Here is a 20,182-nt window from a genome sequence, read left to right as displayed (position 1 = left end):
GCTCTGTTTCTGCACCTGTAACTGGACTGAGAGGAGCTGACCTCCCTTTCCAATCTCTATACTATGAAATAGTACCTGACGGACAAACGACTGTCATAAGGCTGGTCATGGGGTGGGGGGCGGGCACTCGCAGACGGCCAGAAGATCCAGAAGCGCCCCATCCCTGCTCTGCTCGGCTCCTTGTGAGACCCCCCCAGGAGTGCCCAGAGGGCAGTGGATGGTGTCAGAGCTATAGGGCATTAGCAGGAAACATCCTGCAGTAAAATCCTGCTTTCTTGCAGTGGAATTTCAAATTCACAAACTCGAAGAAAAAAACAAAACAAAAGCTCTTTTCTTTTTCTACATAAAATCTTATGAAATGTTTAAAGTTGAGTGCTCTGATTTAAAGTGGGTTTAGGGAAGAGACCTGGCCTGCCTGTTCTCTGACCTCGCTCTTCGGCTCCCATCGTCTACTGCTGTGCCACAAATGACCCCAAAACTCAAGTTTATGTTCAGCCGTCTCCTGGATCTCAGATCAAGGATGCAATCATGGTGAGTGAAGGTCAGGAAAGGCCTTCTGCCATTTGGGCACACCTCAGAGACACTGCCGGTCCAGTTCCAGTGATACACTGTGAGAATAAAGGGAGTCAATACGTATTTTGGTTTCTTGGTACATTAGTTATGCTCATGCTAAACTATAGCTTCTTGTGTGCAGTAGCATTATGTCAGGGGAAAAAAGTACATAACTAAATTTAAAAACACTTTATTAATAAAATAAAATAGCCATTGGGGCTCCTGGGTGGCTCAGGTCATGATCTCATGGTTCGTGAGTTCGAGCCCCGCGTCGGGCTCTGTGCTGACAGCTCAGGGCCTGGAGCCTGCTTCGCATTCTGTGTCTCCCTCTCTCTCTGCCCCTCCCCTGCTTGTGCGCTCTCTCTCTCAAAAATAAAAACATTTTTAAAAAATAAATAAAAACATTTTTAAAAATTAAAAGAATATAAAATAAAACGGCCATCATCTGAGCTTTCTGTGAGTCGTCATCTTTTTGCTGGTGGGGGTCTTGCCTCGATGTTGACGGCTGCTGACTGCTCCGGGCGCTGGCTGTGGGGGGCTGGGGTGACTGTGGCAGTTTCTTAAAATAAGACAACAGTGAAGTCTGTTGTGTTGACCGACTCTTACCTTCACAAACGACTTCTCTGTAGCATGCGATGCTTGTCTGACAGCATTTTACCCACAGCAGAACTTCTTCCAAAATTGGGGGAGCCCATTCCCATTCTCTCAGACTCGGCCACTGTATTACTAACTAAGTGTATGTGAAATTCTAAGTCCTTTGACACTTGAACACTTGCACAGCATCTCCACCAGGAGTAGATTCCAGCTCAAGAAACCACTTTCCTTGTTTCTATGTGATAGGGACGGCTGCTTCCTATAGACCTCATGAGCCGACCTTTCTTCTGCAGCTTTCTCACCTCTCTCAGCCTTCACGGGACGGGAGAGACTCGGGGCCCTGCGCTGGGTTAGGTTTCAGCCTAAGGGGGATGTTGTGACCGCTCTGTTCTTCCATCCAGACCGCTCACACTTTCCCCGTATCAGCAAGAAGGCTGTTTTGCCTTCTCATCACTCACGTGTTCCCCGGAGTGGCACTTTTCTTGCCTTCACGAACTCGTCGTGTTCACAGCTTGGCTAACTGGATCAAGAGGCTCTGTTTTGGGCCCGTCTTGGTTTTTGCCATGCCTTCCTCACTAGGCAGACTCATTTCTAGTTTTTGATTTAAAGTGACAGACTCTCCCTTCCACTTGAACATGCAGAGGTCGCTGTGGGGTTATTAATTGGCCTCATTTCAATATTTCTGTGTCTCACAGAAGAGGAGGGAGAGAGACAGGGGAATGGCCAGTTGGTGGAGCAGTCAGAACACGCACCACATTTCTAGATTAAGTTCACGGCCTTGTACGGGAGCAGTTCGTGGTGGCCCCTAATTACAGTCGTCACATCAGATGACAGATTGCTGTCACAAACAGAAAAATGAGAAAGTTGGAAATATTGCCGGAATTACCAAAATGGGACACAAAGTGAGCAGATGCTGTTGGGAAAACGGCACCAATATTATGAAGGGTCGCCACAGACCCTCAATTTGTAAAAAAACAAAAAAAACAAAAAAAAAACAACAACACGGCATCTGAGAAACACAAGAGGAGGACGTACGTCTGGGTTCTCTCTCCTCAGAGCCTGGTCTCCTAGCCCTGCGTGCAAAACCTCCTCGGAGACGGTGCCGGCTCCCTCCCAGTCGGCTAACCTTGCGAGCTGCCCCGTCCCCTTTTAAAGCCGCTTGAAAGAAGTGCTGAGTAGACACAAAGCAACATCCCTAAAAACCATAAAAAATGACACAACAGATGCAGAAGTGCTCCAGCGGGGTTAGGAAAGGGACCTTTGGTTCCTAGCGGCCGCTTAGTGACCCCATCCTCCACTCTAAGTTGGTAACGAGCAGCTTACACTCTGGATCCTTCATTTTCAACTGTCATTCTCTTGCTTTCCCTTACGGTTCTATGCCAATTTTCTCTCTCTCTCTCTCTCTCACACACACACACACACACACACACACTGCCTAGTTCTGCCTGTTTGTTTACGCAATGGAGTCACACTGCACGTATTCCTCTGTGACTTTCTCACTCAGCACTGCTTTAGACCGATCCCTCGTGTTCTAGATCTTGCCACGGCTGCTCCAGTCTTCTTGCGTGAATTCGTGTGTCCATCCTCAACTGATGGCTACTGGGGCTGCTTCCAGGTTTTGCTTTTTTTTTTTTTTTTTTTTTAATTTTTTTTTTTCAACGTTTATTTATTTTTGGGACAGAGAGAGACAGAGCATGAACGGGGGAGGGGCAGAGAGAGAGGGAGACACAGAATCGGAAACAGGCTCCAGGCTCTGAGCCATCAGCCCAGAGCCCGACGTGGGGCTCGAACTCACGGACCGCGAGATCGTGACCTGGCTAAAGTCGGACGCTTAACCGACTGCGCCACCCAGGCGCCCCCAGGTTTTGCTTTTTGCTGTTCCTCACAGTGCCACGGATCCCCGTATGCGCCTACTGTGCTGGCTGTGTATCTGAGCGTGGAAGAGCCGGGCACCAGGCTGTGCAGCCTTCACCTCGTACCAACGTCAAACTGTCTTCCAAAGGGACTGTACCGGTTCATTTACACTCCTGCCAGCAGTAAGTAAGCGCTCGATTCGCTCCACACCTTTGCCAACATCCGATGCCGTCAGACTCAAAATGTGCGGTGTAGGTGGAATGCAATGGTTTCTCAAAGCAGTTTAATTTGCCTTTCTCCTTCTTGCTGAGGTGGACGGTTTCACGTTCCGCCTCTTCAGCTCTCATTAACATGAGAATCAAAGGTTCCTGAGGGAAGAGGAGAGATTAACAGGCTCCCTAAAGTGGCCTTGTCCCGATAGGTCCTGAGCCAGGCCTCTTGAAGGCCTTGTGCTAGAAGCTGGGGGGCGGGGTGGGGGGCCGACAGAGGGGAAGAACCCTGATTATCTAGAGCCAGAGACAGACAAGATACATACGCCAGTCTCCACGCAGAGTAATTCAAAGTGCTCTTGAGAGAACACAGAGTACCGCCGAATGCATGTAGGGAATCCTCGATGGAGGCGGTCCAGAGCAGGGAGGTCAGGAGTCGAGAGTATGTGGAGCACAGAGCAGGTGTGACCAGAAGGGGCAAGGGAAAGCAGAGGTCACAGGTGCAGGTGACAGCCCCAGTGTCCGCCACGGGACTATGTGCCTATTTAGAGGCCCCCGACAGACCCTGAGGGCTTGGGGCAAGGGAAGTCTGAGCAATGAAATCCTGGCTCTACAAAGAGTGGAAATAAACTGGCAGTGTAGAGACCAGTCAGGAAAAGCGCTAACACACCTGAGTATGTATTAACTGTGCCGACAACACTGTGCAACGGCGTGCGAGAAGAGAGGGGCCCCGGGAACGGACTCCGCAGCCCCGAGAGCTCGCAGGTGTCACAGATGGAGGGGAAGCAGTATGGAAAGGCGGCGAAGAGGCTGGGCCTGTGACGTCACAGACCTAGCTCTGGGTCCGAACACTTGCTGCGTCACTAAGCAGCCAGTGTAATCCTGAGCGAGGATTCCTACCGGGGGCTGTTTCTCCATCTGTAAATGGGTGGGTCCGGGAGTACTTCCTGGCAGAGCTGTCGGAGGACGAAGGATGAGGACAGCCAGAGTGGGTCAGGACACAGGGCCTGGCACGTGCTGCGGCAAACACGCACCGGGCTGATGCTGTCAGCCCTCGGCAATCGCCCGGGAGGGAACAGACGTTTTGGAAAGGTTTCGGTCCGGGTTAACACAAAATAGACATTTCTGCTTAACAACTGAGGCATAAGAAAATCAGGTGCATGTGAGTGAATCAACTGAGCCCTGAACACCTACCGTGTGCCAGATACGGCCAGAAGCCGGAATGGTCATAACCAGTGGATCCGTACCCAAGGACGGCTCGGTCCGGAGAGGAAGGATGACAGACCCGCGCGCGGCCGTGTGGGGAGGTAACAGGGGTACGTAGCTGCGGACGTGTGAAGTGCTGGGACCGAGAGAGAGTGCACCTGAGTGTGGTTGGGGGCGGCGGGGTGGGGGGCTGGTGCCGCTCTAAAGGTCACGACCTCAAGTCAGCTGGAGGATGGAATCGGAAGAGCCAAGAGCACTACCACGTAAACCTCAGCAGCTAGTTCTCGTCATCATCGACGCAGAACCTGAACTCCATCCGGCAAAGAATCCCGACACCACCATTCAATAAGAAGGCACACGGGGTGGATATTAATACCTTTTAATGTTTCACATTGTCTGTTTTTCCCAGAAGATACATAACAAAAATACATGGAATTTAATAGGAATCTCAGTACAGTGGGCAATTATAGAATCTAAACAAGACAAATCTATATATAAAGTGTAACCCTTCTTGGGGGGACAGAACATTCCATCCCACTAAGAAGAGAGAATCACAACATGATTAGGCACGAAAATCATACTGCCTATTGTTCTAACTTCAGAGACTGGCAGGCTTGGAGGAAAAAAAAAAATGGTTAAAAAAAATAAATAAAACCGAACACAGTCAACTGCCTCAACTCCCCTCTTTGTCCCTTCCCACCTTCTTCACAGCACTGCAGGGGTAAGGGCGGGAGGCAGCGCCCTGGGGGGGGGCAGGCGCAGGCGCTCTGCTAAGAGCCAGGCAGGCGCAGAAGGTCCCTGAGGTGACCAAGAAATGTACTTTGAACCAAGCATTCGGGGTTGCCGCTGGAATACATGCAGAGGGGAGAGCTGACAGAGGGGCTGGAGGGCCTGCGGACGGGAGGCCCGGTGGCCACAGCACACGTTTAAAAGCCAACTCAGAGAAAGACAAGGTGGCCTCCACGTAATCCTGGAACAGTCAGCACATTCACGCAGAAATCTACAGCTGCAGAGTCAATCCCTCTTTGTAATAAGACGAGTTGGAAAGCTAACGGAGCACAAAAACTGCCACCATTCTGCCAGCAACGGTCATCCATTCAACAGAAAAAGTCAAAACCATTCGGTTTTTCAATGAAAATCCTTCACATCCACCTGTGTTCAAAAATAATAACTTATGATATTAATACCTTCCTTAAAAAAACGATCACCACAGAAGAGTTAAATCCTAAGTGTGGGAAGACCTATTTTCCTATGAATGTGGTTCTTAGGAAGGGACAGATACATATAGCACGTGTGAAAAGTAAGGCCGTGATATTTGTGTGTTTAACTTAAAGCTAAAGTTACAACAACAACAACAAAAAAAGGTTTTACACAAATTAAATGTTTCTTATTGCAAAAGAGCTCACTTTGACCAACACACAATAAACCAAGTAAAGGAAAACATTTACTGTTTTTCCCCATCTAAGGTGTACCTCTACCTCCATGATGAGTACTGACAGGAACCATGCTACAAGTTCCACGCCGGGGAACGTCACTTGAGACGGGCTGGCCAAGGGGCCATCACCTCACAACTGGTGATGTGGCACATGGGGCAAATTTGGCCAGATTCAATCATAAACGTACTCGTTGGTAGACCCGGAACTCATTAGGGGAGACCCTGCTCAACAGGTGAGTCACATAAAACAGGACACTTGGCTCCCAGGACCGTTCTCTCTCACGGGACAAGCCTATGCAGCCTCTGAGGGCCTCTCATGCGCGAGGCACCTTACTTGCACACTCTAGACAAGACTTGCTTTTGGACAAAAATCGACTGCTAACGTTTCTCATCTCTAGTAATCACGTACACCTTGGAGGAAAAAAAAAAGAAGAAAGTGATCAACATGAGAAAGCTGAACAATGAGAGTAAGCAAATCCAGAACGGAGAGGTCGTGCTAAAACTGCTCGGCACTTGTTCCATCACCGCCCACCGCGGGGGCTTGGGGCCGGTGACTTCATGGACGCGCCCTCCGATGCGCTGCCGAGTGTCAGCTCCAGTCCGTCACGGTGACCCCAGTGCGACGCTGTCTGCCTTCCATCCACCACCTTCTACCCGAGAGATCCAAGGGGGCCTCGGGTGCCACCAGCGCGGGACACGCGGGTGCCAAAGCACAAAACCCTTCCTAAGATCTGCACCTTGGACTCGGGCAAGTTAACACAGCAGTGGCTTGGAGTGTCGGCAACAGCATCCGCACTGGGGCTTAACCTCAGCAGCCAGCCTGGAGGATGCTTCCCCCAGAGCGCTTGGTCACTGACAAGGTTGTGAATACCTGCGGGGAGGACAAAGCATGAGATTTTCAGACACCTGAAGAGATGACTTAACAGGGAGTTAGAACAGACAGCACCATTCCTATCAAGAGTGACTTGAGGGACCACTTCAAATAAATAAAAACAGGAGAGTGACATGACCAGGAATGTCACAACTTCTCCCGAGGATAAAAGGGGAAAGACATTTTAAAACCAAGGTGAAAGAAAAAAATTTAGATTATAACTAATGAAGAACTTTATTACCATGAGGGTGATTAAAACAATTAAATGAGATGCCCCGGCTGGTCGTCAATTCTCTAAAAGAACTGCAGGGTGAAATATTTTGGATGTGCAGAAAGGTATAAAGTGTACTATTACAAAACCCCTGTGTTCATATACTCAGCTCAGGGATTACAAATGTGGTTAGGGCCCCACGTGTGTCCCCCCCCCGCCCCCGCCAGCGCCTCCTTCCTCCCCTCCCCCAGTCAGTGCTCACCATTCCTACACATTCCCTGTATTCCTTTTGTAGGTTTTTCACAACCTTGCATCTAAATAGCAAGATGACAGATGCACTGTTCTGTCGTCTGCGTCCTGGGCCCCAGTATTCCTCGGAAATACTGTATTTCCGTAATTCACCCATATGGATACAAATGGCTCTAATTCTTCCATTTTTCACTGAATAGTATTCAGTTCCTCTAGTATACGATACATACTGTAGACTACAGAACTCAACTATCAAACAGTGAATATATTACACCTTACACACCCAGGCTCCTAGAGCTGGCTATCCCTGCTACTGCTGATACGCTGTTTGCGATAGGCTCCGTGATGTCCCAGTCGTCTCCCTGCACCCAGAGCTAGACACGCAATTGATGGGTTGGAGGCTATGCGTCACTTCTAGGCGACTGGATCCCCAGGGTGCCTGACCAACTGATACTTTCATCTGCAGTGACTGATGAGACCACCTCGTGTCATATCCTTACAAACACTCAGTGCTTACGGACTTAGAGCCTTAACATCGTCAGGCAGCTGTTTTACTGGCTACTGCGCAAGAGGGTCTATACAAAAACAATGATTCTCATACTTTGGCGAACAAAGTCTATTCACATTGATTAAAACACATAGAAATTATACTGATCTTAATATAGCAGATTTAGGGTAGGGCCCAGGAATCTTATTTTTAGCAGGAGTCCCAAATGGCCTGATTCGTTCTAATGCGGGTATGCCCAAGCACCACACAGTAGAATTTCTTGTGGAGTGCCAATGCAGGCAATGCACTGCGAATTCTTGGCCAAATCCAAAGTCTGGAAGTCTACGGATGGTAAGCTACCATCAGTTGCTTCCCTTGTAGTTTTACCAAATAGGAAGCCTACAGTCAAGACTTTGAGAAACCTAATACTTCTATACACTTAGAAACAGATTTTCATTCCTGATCTAATGGAGTAATTGGTACCAAACCAGCTCTCTGGACAAAACACCAGACAACAGGCAGTGACTGTAATTCCCTAACAAAGAGAAACAAACAAGGGGAGCCTTCAACAGGCCTGGCTTTCCATTTGGAAGCATCTGCAAGACCCTGGTGCATGCAGTAGGAGGAAGGAGCCCAGAGAGAACACAGACATCTCCGGGCCGACTCGAAGAGACAGAGTGGAGGCTGGGGAGGCAGAGGCGGCTGGGATTTGGGGGTCAAATTCCCAAGAGGCAGCCACCCCGAGGAAGAGCTGTCCCCTCATCTCTGGCTGAATACCAAGCTGTGCACACCTGGAGGGCAGGGCTCCATGAAGCCAGAGAAGAAACAACACCAGACAGAGAGCTGGAAGCTGACCACCACCAGAACCCACTCAGGGCTAGGAGATGCTTCAGTTCTCACTAACCAGAGTCAAGAGGCTTCTCTGAGCCATCAGTAGAGACCCTAGAAAGCCACATCTAAAAACAGGGTTGGGGCACCTGGGTGGCTCAGTCGGTTGGGCGTCTGACTTCGGCTCAGGTCATGATCTCACGGTCCGTGAGTTTGAGCCCCGCGTCGGGCTCTGTGATTTTGTGTCTCCCTTGCTCTCTGCCCCTCCCCCACTCATGCTCTGTCTCTCTCTCTCTCTGTCTCAAGAAAATAAACGTTAAATAAAATAAAATAAAATAAAATAAAATAAAATAAAATAAAATAAAATAAAATAAAAATAGGGCTAAGCGTTACTAGCGCCAGAATAAAAGCTACTCTAAACCACCCTAACAAAGCATAAAAACAAGTTTCCAAAGGATCAAATGATGCACAAGGACATTAACGGTCTACCACAAAAACAAAAACAAAAACAAAAACAAAAACAAAACTCAGTACTCTTTAGAGGAAGACAACAACAAAGCACAGATTCAAAGTGCTAAATAAACAAAAAAAAAAACCCTGTCAACCTAGAACTTCCTTCCATGAAGAAAGCAAAATAAAGACATTTCAGACAAAGAAAAGCTAAGAGACTTTGTCACCAGCAGACCTCTAATACCAAAAAATGTTAAAGGAAGTTCCTCCAGCTCAGGGAAATGTAACAAAGGGATAACACATTTTCCCACCATCACCTGCCGGCTGCTCGCCACCCAGGGCGAGCCCCTCCTTCCTCCTCCATAACTCCTCCTTCTGCCAGGCTGGGCTTTGGATCCCATCCCCTCACCTTCTCATTTCACACATCACCTGAACCCACACCTTTTGATTCTTCACCTTGCCTTTTCCATTGGTTCTTGCTCCTTAGCATTTAAAAGGGCTCACACTGCATTTATCCTAAAACAATCCTCCCTCAACCTTAGGATCACCTCTACCACCACCGTCTCTTATCCTCTTTACAGACACAATCTTAAGCTGTCAGTGCTCATCATCTATTTTTATCCCTCATTTCACTGAAATCTGGCTTCCATCCCCGCCAGGCCAACGAAGCACCTCTCCTGTGGTTCATCAGGGGCTCACCGGCCGCCAAACCCAGAGGGCACCTTGCGGTTTTCCCCGCGCACAGCCTTCTGCAGCCCTCGTCGTCGACCTCACCTCGCTTTTGAAAACTCCTTCTTTCCTCTTCCTGTCCCGTGAGAATGACCGTGCCCACATCCCTGTCTTGTGGCCGCCCCCCACCACGGCACCAGGCATGCTGGGATGCTCATCTGCCCGGGCTGATGGGCTGAGCCCCCGGAAGGCGGGCCGTGCAGCCCAGCCACCTGCTCTGCTTAGTGTGCTGCACAAATGGTGCCACCGAGGCCAGAAGGTGCTACCCAGGGCATCCACCCCCAGCGCTCCCCCCAGACACCCTCGCATCACACATCTCACTCAGCCCGCCTCCCCCTTTCAGGCAGACGAATCCACTCTCTCCCCAGCCACCGTGTCCCTCCTCAACTACACGCCAGTAAGACCTAACGAACACCTCTTCCCGGATGGCACGTCAACCTCACCATGTCCAAGACTGAACCCTCACTCCGGCTCCTTGGTGAATGCCATTACCAGGCCATACATCCGGAATTAATGCTTAATTCTTCTGTCTCCATTGCTGCTGCTAAGTAATCAATTATGAGGTCTGATTCCACTCCTGTCAAAATCTCATCTTTGTGTTAACACTGACACTTAGTTCCTGTCTTTACAATTCTGACTGAACTCCTCTGAGACTTTTGCTAGTTTCCAAAACATAAGAGTGCCTTCACCTCCCTGTGAAGACCTTTTGTGTAGACCACACATTATATACTCTTGCCCTATTAGATGTTAGGGGCCCAGGGCTTGCTTTGACTGGGGACACATGTATGGAAGTGGGATGTGTCATTTCTGAAAATCCTGAGCACCAAGGCACGCATTTTTACATGTCCTTCCCCTCTGCCACTTAGCCAGAAACGCCCCGGGAAGGGGCTGCTTTCATCAGTGGGGCCTGGAGCAAAGCGGCATAGGAGTGGGGTCGCAGCTGATCCACGATGCCCACATAGCACCGGTGAGGAACAGACCCAAATCGTCACCCAAACTGTCCATCCATATTGCCCAGTCACGAAAACATAAAAAGGCTTTGTGTTCAGTTAATCAAATTTAGAAACATATTTGGCTACTGAGTATAATTAAGATTGCGATCCAAACCTTTTTGGCCACACCAAGCAAGCTAGAGGGAAACACTGGTATGTTTCTAGCCTCCCCTACATACAGGCCAAGCTTTTGCAGCCACACTAAGCGTCTAGTAAGACTGGAGGCCATGGCCTAGGTGAGTCCCCAGGGTATGCAAGACTCACAGAGTGCCCGCATCCTTGTTGGCACACCTGGACAAACCTTTTGGTCAGCCACCCCTTTGGTTCCTGAGAAATAACCGCTTTCCTGGTTTTTAATACAAAGAGGAAAAAGTACAAGAAATCAAGGCCACTTTCACTTACGCAAGTCAAAGCAATAACAATCAGCACCAAAACTACCTCTGAATAAAAGGAGAAAATACTTTTATGGACAGAAGGAACGTTACTGAGAAAAGTCCTTGGTCCATTTCAATCTTAAAGCAGTGACAAAGCCTTTGTACTTCCTGCATCAGCACCTTATCATCAGCACCTTAAAAAATGTAGACCCGATGGACAGTATTTTAAAACATTACAAAAATGGAGCCAGGAGAAAATATGAATGATTCACATTTAAAAAAAATAATAAGACACCCATCTGTTAGCAAAGATATGTAAAAGTCTTTGAAACTTTACAAGCTTAAGTTTTACTTCTCAGGAATTATTTTAGAAATAGAACTGGTAGGTTTGGATAGAAAACTAAGCCCATCGGGAGCACCTGGGTGGCTCAAGTCCGTTAAGAATCCAAGTCTTGGTTTCGGTTCAGGTCATGATCTCATGGGGTTCATGGGTTCGAGCTCCACATTGACAGCACAGGGCCTGCTTGGGATTCTCCCTCTCCCTCTCTCTCCTGCCCCTCCCCTGCTCGCACGCTCTCTCTAAATAAATAAGTAAAATAAACTTAAAACAAAAAAAACTAAACCCATCAAAAATACAAGATTTTTTTAAAAAGAGCTCCTAGTTATTTTTCTTGTACCAATGACATGCTTATGGTAAAGCATGTGCCACTGCTGATTGGTCTAGATGAGAAAACTAATGAGGTCAATTTCTTATAAGATTTTATTTGTACATAGCTGTTCTAAGAATTTTCGTGTGGAAGTTCCTCAAAAAATTAAAAACAGACCTACCCTATGACCCAGCAATAGCACTGCTAGGAATTTACCCAAGGGATACAGGAGTACTGATGCATAGGGGCACTTGTACCCCAATGTTTATAGCAGCACTCTCAACAATAGCCAAATTATGGAAAGAGCCTAAATGTCCATCAACTGATGAATGGATAAAGAAATTGTGGTTTATATACACAATGGAATACTACGTGGCAATGAGAAAAAATGAAATATGGCCTTTTGTAGCAACGTGGATGGAACTGGAGAGTGTGATGCTAAGTGAAATAAGCCATACAGAGAAAGACAGATACCATATGGTTTCACTCTTATGTGGATCCTGAGAAACTTAACAGGAACCCATGGGGGAGGGGGAGGAAAAAAGAAAAAAAAAAAAAAAGAGGTTAGGGTGGAAGAGAGCCAAAGCATAAGAGACTCTTAAAAACTGAGAACTGAGGGTTGATGGGGGGTGGGAGGGTGATGGGTATTGAGGAGGGCACCTTTTGGGATGAGCACTGGGTGTTGTATGGAAACCAATTTGACAATAAATTTCATATGTTGAAGAAATAATAAAATAAAATAAAAGCAAAAAAAAAAGAATTTTCATAAAACACATACTTTAAAAATGAGCATGGAGGCTGCCTCTTCATGCTTTTCTAACCCAACACAAAGAGCACTTACAAAGGTCAAGGGCTGCTGTACCTCAATTCCGGTCTGCCACTACCTCCCAGCCTCACAAGACCCTCCACTCTAGGCCACAATTATGTTGATAATTAAAACTTCCGATGTTCGGCACTAAGATTCACTTAAAAACATTTCACAGGGGTCTTTTCTAACGTTCTCTCCTCTCGAGCTATTACTTTTCCCCTACGGATAAACTTGGTTAGCTGAAATTACTACTATAAATGATGTGCAATCAGTTTCCTATTCAATTACTGCTGCTCAGAAGTCCGGAATAAATTATCACCACCCTACCTTCACACTGAATAGCACTAATGCGTTACTGATGCTCCAAGCGTTACAACCCCCCCCCCCCCACCACCTGTACTGACACCACAGTCCTCAGTCGTAACAAGAGTACTCTCTCCTCCTTTTATAGCAATTCCTCAACTGATGAATCTGTCGGCTTTTCTAAGTAATTACTCCTCAGAACCAAAGATCGCTCAGTTGCCCAGGTTATTTTATCAAAACGGTATGAAGACCCCTCGAGCAATTTGCTCCGCAAACAACGCACAGCACAGCCAGGGGAGCTGTGGCTGGTTCTGAATACTTGAAAACAGTGCTCAGACCAGTTTTTAAATTACTTCCAATCCATCCCGTGGACGAACATTTGTGAAATTCAATAAAAATGTATTAGAAAATGAAATTTAAAAGGCATGTAAAATTAAAAGCCAAGATCGGATACTGTCAAATAGGTCTTAAAGTTTCTAACCCTTCCTTTTTCATTTCCATCCATACCTCATGTGGACTAGTAACAAACATTCCGGGGGCATTTTGTGTGCCACCTCCCTACAGCATGAGGCTGGACGTGAAAAAAACCAATGGGTCCAGTAGCATATCCAATTACTGCCCAAGCTAGACTCACCATTTAACACGGAGAAAAAGAGTCCCTAAAAATTCCCTACAAATCAAATTTCACTTTCCCTCGATCAAGAAGCTTTAAAAAGTATTTCCAGGGGCGTCTGGGCGGCTCAGTCGGTTAAGCAGCCCACTTCGGCTCAGGTCATGATCTCGCGGTCCGTGAGTTTGAGCCCCTCGTCGGGCTCTGTGCTGACAGCTCAGAGCCTGGAGCCTGTTTCAGATTCTGTGTCTCCCTCTCTCTGACCTTCCCCCGTTCATGCTCTGTCTCTGTCTCAAAAATAAATAAACGTTAAAAAAAAAAAAAGTTAAAAAAAAAATTAAAAAAATAAAAGTATTTCCATAGTCAAGGGTCAGAACATTTTGGTTTTTCAAAATCTGGTTTCATACTGAGGGGTATTAAAAAAAATGTATAACTTGGCAGCAAAAAATCCAATAACCCAACTAAGTAATAGGTAGATCTGAACAGACATTTTCCCAAAGACATCCAAATGGCCACGAAAAGATATTCCACATCACTCATCATCAGGGAAATGCAAACCAAAACCACAATGAGATACCACCTGACACCAGTCAGAATGGCTAGTCTCAAAAAGTAAAGAGTAAGTGTTGGTGAGGATGCTGAGAAAAGGGAGCCCTTGTGCACTGTTGGGGGGAATACAAGTTAGCTGCAGCCACTATGGAAAACAACACGGATAGTGGAAAACAACACGGAGGTTCCTCAAAAACTAAAAACAAAGCCAGCTACGAATGTGATTCAGGAATGCCACTACTGGGTATATATTCCCCCCCAAAAACACTAATTTGAAAAGATATCTGCACCCCCATATTCCCTGCAGCATAATAGCTAAGATATGGAAACAACCTAAATGTCCATCAATGGATAAAGAAAATGTGGTGTGTGTTACATACACACACACGCACACACACACACACACACACTAGCCAGCCATAAAAAAGAATGAAACCTTGCCACTTACACACAACGATATGCATGGCCTCAAGAACATTATGCTAAGTGAGATGAGTCAGACAGAGAAAAACACAAACTATAGCAGCTCTCTTATATGCAGAATTTAGAAAACAAACAAACAAACAAACAAAACAACAGGGGCGCCTAGGTGGCTCAATCAGTCGAGCATCTGACTCTTGACTTCGGCTCATGATCCCAGGGTCATGGGATCAAGTCCCGTGTTGGGCTCCAGACTCAGCGTGGAGCCTGCTTAAGATTCTGTTTTTCTTTCTCTCTCTGTCTCTCTCCCTCACTCATGTGCACTCTCTCTCAAAAAACAAAAACAAACAACATAAAACACAAGCTCACAGAGAAAACAGATTGATGGTTGCAAGAGGCGGGTGTGGGGGGTGGGAGAAATGGATGAATTATTTTGTTCTTGTTGTTGTTTTTAGTTTACATACGTTTCTTTTTAAGATTTTATTTTTAAGTAATCTCTGCATCTAATGTAGGGCTCAAACTCACGATCCCCAAGATCAAGAGTCGCGTGCTCTACCGACTGAGGCAGCAGGCGCTCCTAAATAAATTTTTTAACAAATCACCAGAGAAGCTTTTTCTTTCTTTCTTTTTAAGTTTTTATTTATTCATTTACGAAATCTCTGTCCCCAATGTGGGGCTTGAACTCACGACCCCGAGATCAAGAGGCACATGCTCTTCTGACCGAGCTAGTCAAGCGCCCCAGAGAGGAGCGCTTTCAAACTATGCATCCCTTCCCAGCACACCCTGCAACCCCCTTAGAAAGTACTGTAGGGGCACCTGGGTGGCTCAGTCGGTGAAGCGTCCAACTCCTGATGCCGGCTCAAGTCATGAACTCACAGTGCATGAGATCTCTCACGCTCGCTCTCTCAAAATAAACAAACAAACATTTAAAAAGAAAACACTGTAACGATCACCTTGACTGAAGCCACATCTTCTATAATGAAATACCACCAATACCAGTACCGGGTGCAGGAACTCTCCCAAACACTTTCCGCACAGCACTGCTCATCAGCCCTAGGACTTAGACGTCACCTCTGTTTTAGTTAACATGGAGACTAAGGTGCCTGAAAAGCTGGGTGCTGTGGCCAGGTTCACGGAGATCTTGCTGAGACTACAATCCAGCTGTGTGTGTCTCCACCACGCTCATGTTGCCACTTTTTAAATTCCGTGCCAAATGCCGTACAAGGGGCCTACGAGTGGAGTTATCATTCACACAGCGGCGGGCGCCTGGGGAGCCAGACTGCCTGGGTTAGAATCCTGGTTGTGCCACTTCCAAGCTGGAGAGCCGTGGGCAAGTTATTCAGCCCCTCTGTCCCCAGGGTCCTCCCTCATCTGTCAAATGGAGATACTACTGCCCCCCTGCGCCCCCCCTCCCCGGGGAATTCGCATAAGCACTTCCGCAGAGAGCACAGTGCCTGACACACAGGACATCAGTGCCACAGCCAGCATGACTCCCCCGGACCCTGCTTTCTCTGCTACTGCTCCCAACTTCACTCCCACACCCTCCCCCTCCCACTTCAGGGAAGCCCACCTCCTAGTTCTCTCTCAAATTCTCAAATCCACCAGGGCCTCTCGATGTCCACTGCCGCCCCCCCCCCCCCCCCACCTGCCCCAGTTCAGGCCGGCACCACATCCTTACTTCCGCATGTGCCTGCTCTGGCCCACGAGGTCCCATGCCACAGCGTGGCCAGAGATTTCTCCTCACAGCACGTCTGATCACGGCACTCCTGCCCCATCCAACCTTCTCTCGGCTGAACACCAAGGCCCCAGGATAAAGCCCAAACACCCCGCCTCGGTTTACAAGGCCACCGACCTTCCTACCTCCTTTCCTAGCATAGTTTTTTCACCTCTCTCTGGGCTCTCCAAGCTCCAGCAGTGCTGAGGGCCTTCCAGCTGCGTGAAGAAACACGATCCCTCCCACAGAGGCCCTGTATTTACTATTCCCTCTGACTGGCTCTCTACCAGCACGTTTTACTTGTCTCAGACGAGAACTCCCTCCTCCAGACACCACTTTGGATTTCCCGGATCGGGACCTGTCACGCTCCACTGCATCTGGCCCTGGACTCAGCTGCCTCCTGCTCTTTCTTGATCTCATCCTAAATCCCTGCTGTATCCCCAAGCGCCCAGCACAGCGCTACACACAGAACCGCACAACAAACATGTTCACAGAGTGAGACAGCTCCCAATTTTTCTCTCATTCGTCAACCACCAGCTTGGAAAAACAAATTTTTTTAAGCCCCGTCAAAGCAGTGAAACTTTCAGTCTGCAAGCTTCACAGTCATACGGGAACTGACTGATGGAGATGCACAGCAGCAGAGACTCACAAAGGTCCCCGGATGTACCAGGTGTATCCAGGAGGAGAGGCCTTTGGTTGGCTCCGGGAAGCCCTGCCTCTTCGGCGCATCTCCCCGCCCGGCCGGCGGTCAACCCGCCCGACGCCACCCCGCTGGCCGCTGCCTGTTCGGACGGTGGGAGTCGGTCTTTTAACCAGCCCACCGACAGCTAAGTTCAGGTTTAGAAAGTTAGATGCTCACATACGCAAGTTGAGAAGTCTCTTCATTCATGTCAGAGATGGCTGCTGTCGTTTTTAAGTATGGTGGCCTCACTTCTGAAGTTGTAAGTATACCCACTGCTGTGGGTTAAGTCCCCCAGAAAGATACACTCAAGCCCTCACCCCGGGTGCCTGTTAACAGGACCTTATTTGAATAAGGTCAGGCTGGATTCGGGTGGGCCCTAATCCAATGACTGATGTCCTTCTCATAAGGGGAATCCAGACACAGACATGCAGCAGGTGAGGCCAGGCACAGGAAGACGGAAGCCGGGATGCAGCAGTGAGCCAAGGAAGGCCCAGGACTGCCAGCGACCACCACGAGCTGGAAGAGGCCAGGCAAGAGTCTTCTCGAGGGCCGTGGGAGGGAGTATGGCCCTGCCGACGTTTGATTTCGGACCTCCAGCCTCCAGAACTAAGTGAGAATCAAGTTCTGTTGTGGTAGGCCACCCGGTGTGTGGCACTTCGTCACATAAGCCCTAGACGAGTGGAGTTCGTACACTAATGTTCTCACTAAAAGAGTTTTTGAAAAAAATGAAGCTAGTTGGTTCCCTCCCTAGGCAGAGACAGCCTTAGTCATTACACAGAACGAAAGACATACTCACCGTACATTCTTTAAGAGCTTCAATCTAGACTCTTTTCAATTTGGGGTCACATTTTTAAAAGTTTAGTTTTATTTCACAAAAAGAGTAGTTTTCTGTGAATAACGCCCTGGTCACTAGACCTGTTCATACTGTGTGCTTTCACCCTAGCCAGGTGCATATGAACACAGAGAAGACACTGCCCCTGACCACAGGAAAGGCAAAGCCAAAGGAAACCAAAACCCTCTTCCAGGTCGTAAAGCCGACATTTCACACACTCAGCAAAGACTTCAGTTGTTCAAGGGTGAAAAGAACAGAGACCAACCAGTTAACGAGCTCCTGGACGACATCAGGCAGGAACGTGCACACCTGTGTGCGTGTGAGCACACGTACGCCCTGGAAACCACGGACGGTGGGGGCCAGGTAACGGCTACAATTTCCAAGTCCGTATCCTAAGCTGGACTCATATGAGCTACCTCCCCCCAACCTTCACCAGTCTCCAAAGGAGACACATTTGTGGTTCGTGAGCCCTACGTGGCAGTAAGCAGCACACCATTCGACCCTGGCATGACCCCAGACGAGCATGAGGAAACACGGACACCCACAGGCCCAGAGCGGTCGACTTCCAGTTCTACTGTCTGCTTCATCTTTCAAAAGCATCACTTTTGGGGCGCCTGGGGGGCTCAGTCGATTAAGCGTCCGACTTCGGCTCGGGTCATGATCTCACAGTTCATGAGTTCGAGCCCTGCGTCAGGATCTGTGCCGACAGCTCGGAGCCTGGAGCCTGCTTCGGACTCTGTGTCTCCCTTTCTCTCTGCCCCTCCCGGCTTGTGCTCGCTCTCTCAGAAATAATAAACATTAAAAATTTTTAAAAAAATAAATAAAAGCATCACTTTCAAATCTCATCCTTTGACACCAAAAGCTAAAGAGGCAGACAACATCCTTTCGCCTCGAGATGGCTCTGGGACACCTAGGACTGAAGCTCTTTCCGGGTATGAATGGCACCAGTCGCTGCCAGCCATGAAAATAACTGAGGAGACGCGATAAAAGGTTGAATCTCTGTAAATAAATCCCCACCATCATTCCTACCATTTAATAGCATGCTACCACTTTCTAGTTCCCATCAGGAACGAAAAATATTTGGAAAAGGAAAAATGGTTTCTAGACACAAGGCTTTTTTGAGGTACCCAATCACAAGCTGAACTGTAAGGATGCACAGAAGTAGCTGCACTGTAGCAGAAAGACCCCAGCTTCAGTTCAGAGTGCTACACCCTCCACTTGCCAGCCAGGCGACGGGCACTTTTAAACAGAGCTGTCGACGCACAGGTGACCCACCTCTGCACAGACGGGGTGGATCCCGATGGTACTATCCAGCTGCATTTTGGTCAGTCCACACTTGAGTGCAGCTGCAAAGCCTTGCGTAACCTCTCCAGCATTTGGACCCAGTACGTGGAAGCCGACAACACGTTCCTAAGATATAAAATAACGGAAGACGGTCACACTGATTCTTTCCCCCTTAACAGACTAGCGTATTAAGCCTGTGTATTCTAAAACCCTGTTCAGAAATGATCAAAGACTTATATTTACAGTTGCCAAAAGCGATTTGGGCTGAAGATACTCCAACATGGGCCCACAGAGTGTGGTGGTTACATCAAGCAAGAGGGAAGAGACAAGAGCCGGCCTCGAGCGATGAGGGGGAAAATCATTAAAAGCCAACACATATGCAACTCCATAAGCACCAAAATGTTCGGGAAAATGTTTTCAAAGGGGCAGATGTGTCCTCATCTCCTTTATTTGGTTGTCTCAAGGCTCCAGATAGACTATCTATGATAGCTGGAACGTTTAAAAGCAGCCATTTAGGGGCTCCTGGCTGGCTCAGTCAGTGGAGCATGGGACTCTTGATCTTAGGGTTGGGAGTTCAAGCCCCATGCTGGGTGTAGGGATTACTTAAAATTAAAAAATAAATAAATAAATAAAATCTAAAAAAAAATTAAATAAAGAAAAGCAGTCATTTAAATTTAAAAATCATTTTAACTAAGGCTTTGCGGGTAGACAGCACAGTTAGACTTAAGATGCTTCCAATCTGAAAACATTTCTGAAACCAATAGAGAAATGTTTGGCAATTCTGAAATACCTAGATGGAAATTACTTTGAATAAACTCTATATCCCAGACTCTGGCTACCTCTGCCAAGGGCAGAGAAATCTGATGCATCCCAATGTTCAGATTTTCATGACTGAGCTATATTATCTAGTCCAATCTCCTCATCACAGATGAGGCAACTCAGGCTGTGGGATGCAGAGCCTTATCTAAGGTTCAATCGCTGCCTGGAAAACAGTTGCCAAAGTATGGTAATATAGTCCACGATGGACTCTCACATTATTCATCCTGCCAATCAGGGGTTTAGTGTATGGATAAAGCACAAAACACACTGCACTGAAAATAAACTAGATTTGCATCTGATAATATGAGTAGATCTCAAGAAAAGAGATATATAAAAGTTGCAGGCTTGTCTTTTTAGCTGAGGATACCATTCTTAATTAAACCACAATGCATAATATTTAACGGGACCAAACATAAAACCATGAACAGGGGAGACACTCCAGGACAGTGTTGCCTCTGGGGCAAGGAGTGAGG

General features: G+C 47.6%; 1 protein-coding gene across 2 annotated transcripts in view; it reads right to left on the bottom strand.

Annotated features, from left to right (window-relative positions):
• Positions 1-4,778: 4,778 nt before the first annotated feature.
• The window catches only part of TXNRD1 (thioredoxin reductase 1), a 70,782-nt gene continuing 55,378 nt past the window's right edge, over positions 4,779-20,182 (bottom strand). For both annotated transcript variants that reach the window (XM_045467214.1, XM_045467215.1), the window contains exons 14-15: positions 18,882-19,016; positions 4,779-6,721 (exon numbers count right to left, since the gene is read on the bottom strand). In XM_045467214.1, the coding sequence (XP_045323170.1) occupies positions 6,659-6,721; positions 18,882-19,016 (198 nt within the window). In that variant the 3' untranslated portion in view covers positions 4,779-6,658. The remainder of the gene's footprint in view (positions 6,722-18,881; positions 19,017-20,182) is intronic.

The sequence above is a fragment of the Leopardus geoffroyi genome, chromosome B4 (assembly GCF_018350155.1).
Source record: "Leopardus geoffroyi isolate Oge1 chromosome B4, O.geoffroyi_Oge1_pat1.0, whole genome shotgun sequence".
Classification (NCBI taxonomy): Eukaryota; Metazoa; Chordata; class Mammalia; order Carnivora; family Felidae; genus Leopardus; species Leopardus geoffroyi.
The sequence above is the reverse complement of the archived record's forward strand: the minus strand, read 5'-3'. Positions and strand labels throughout refer to the sequence as shown.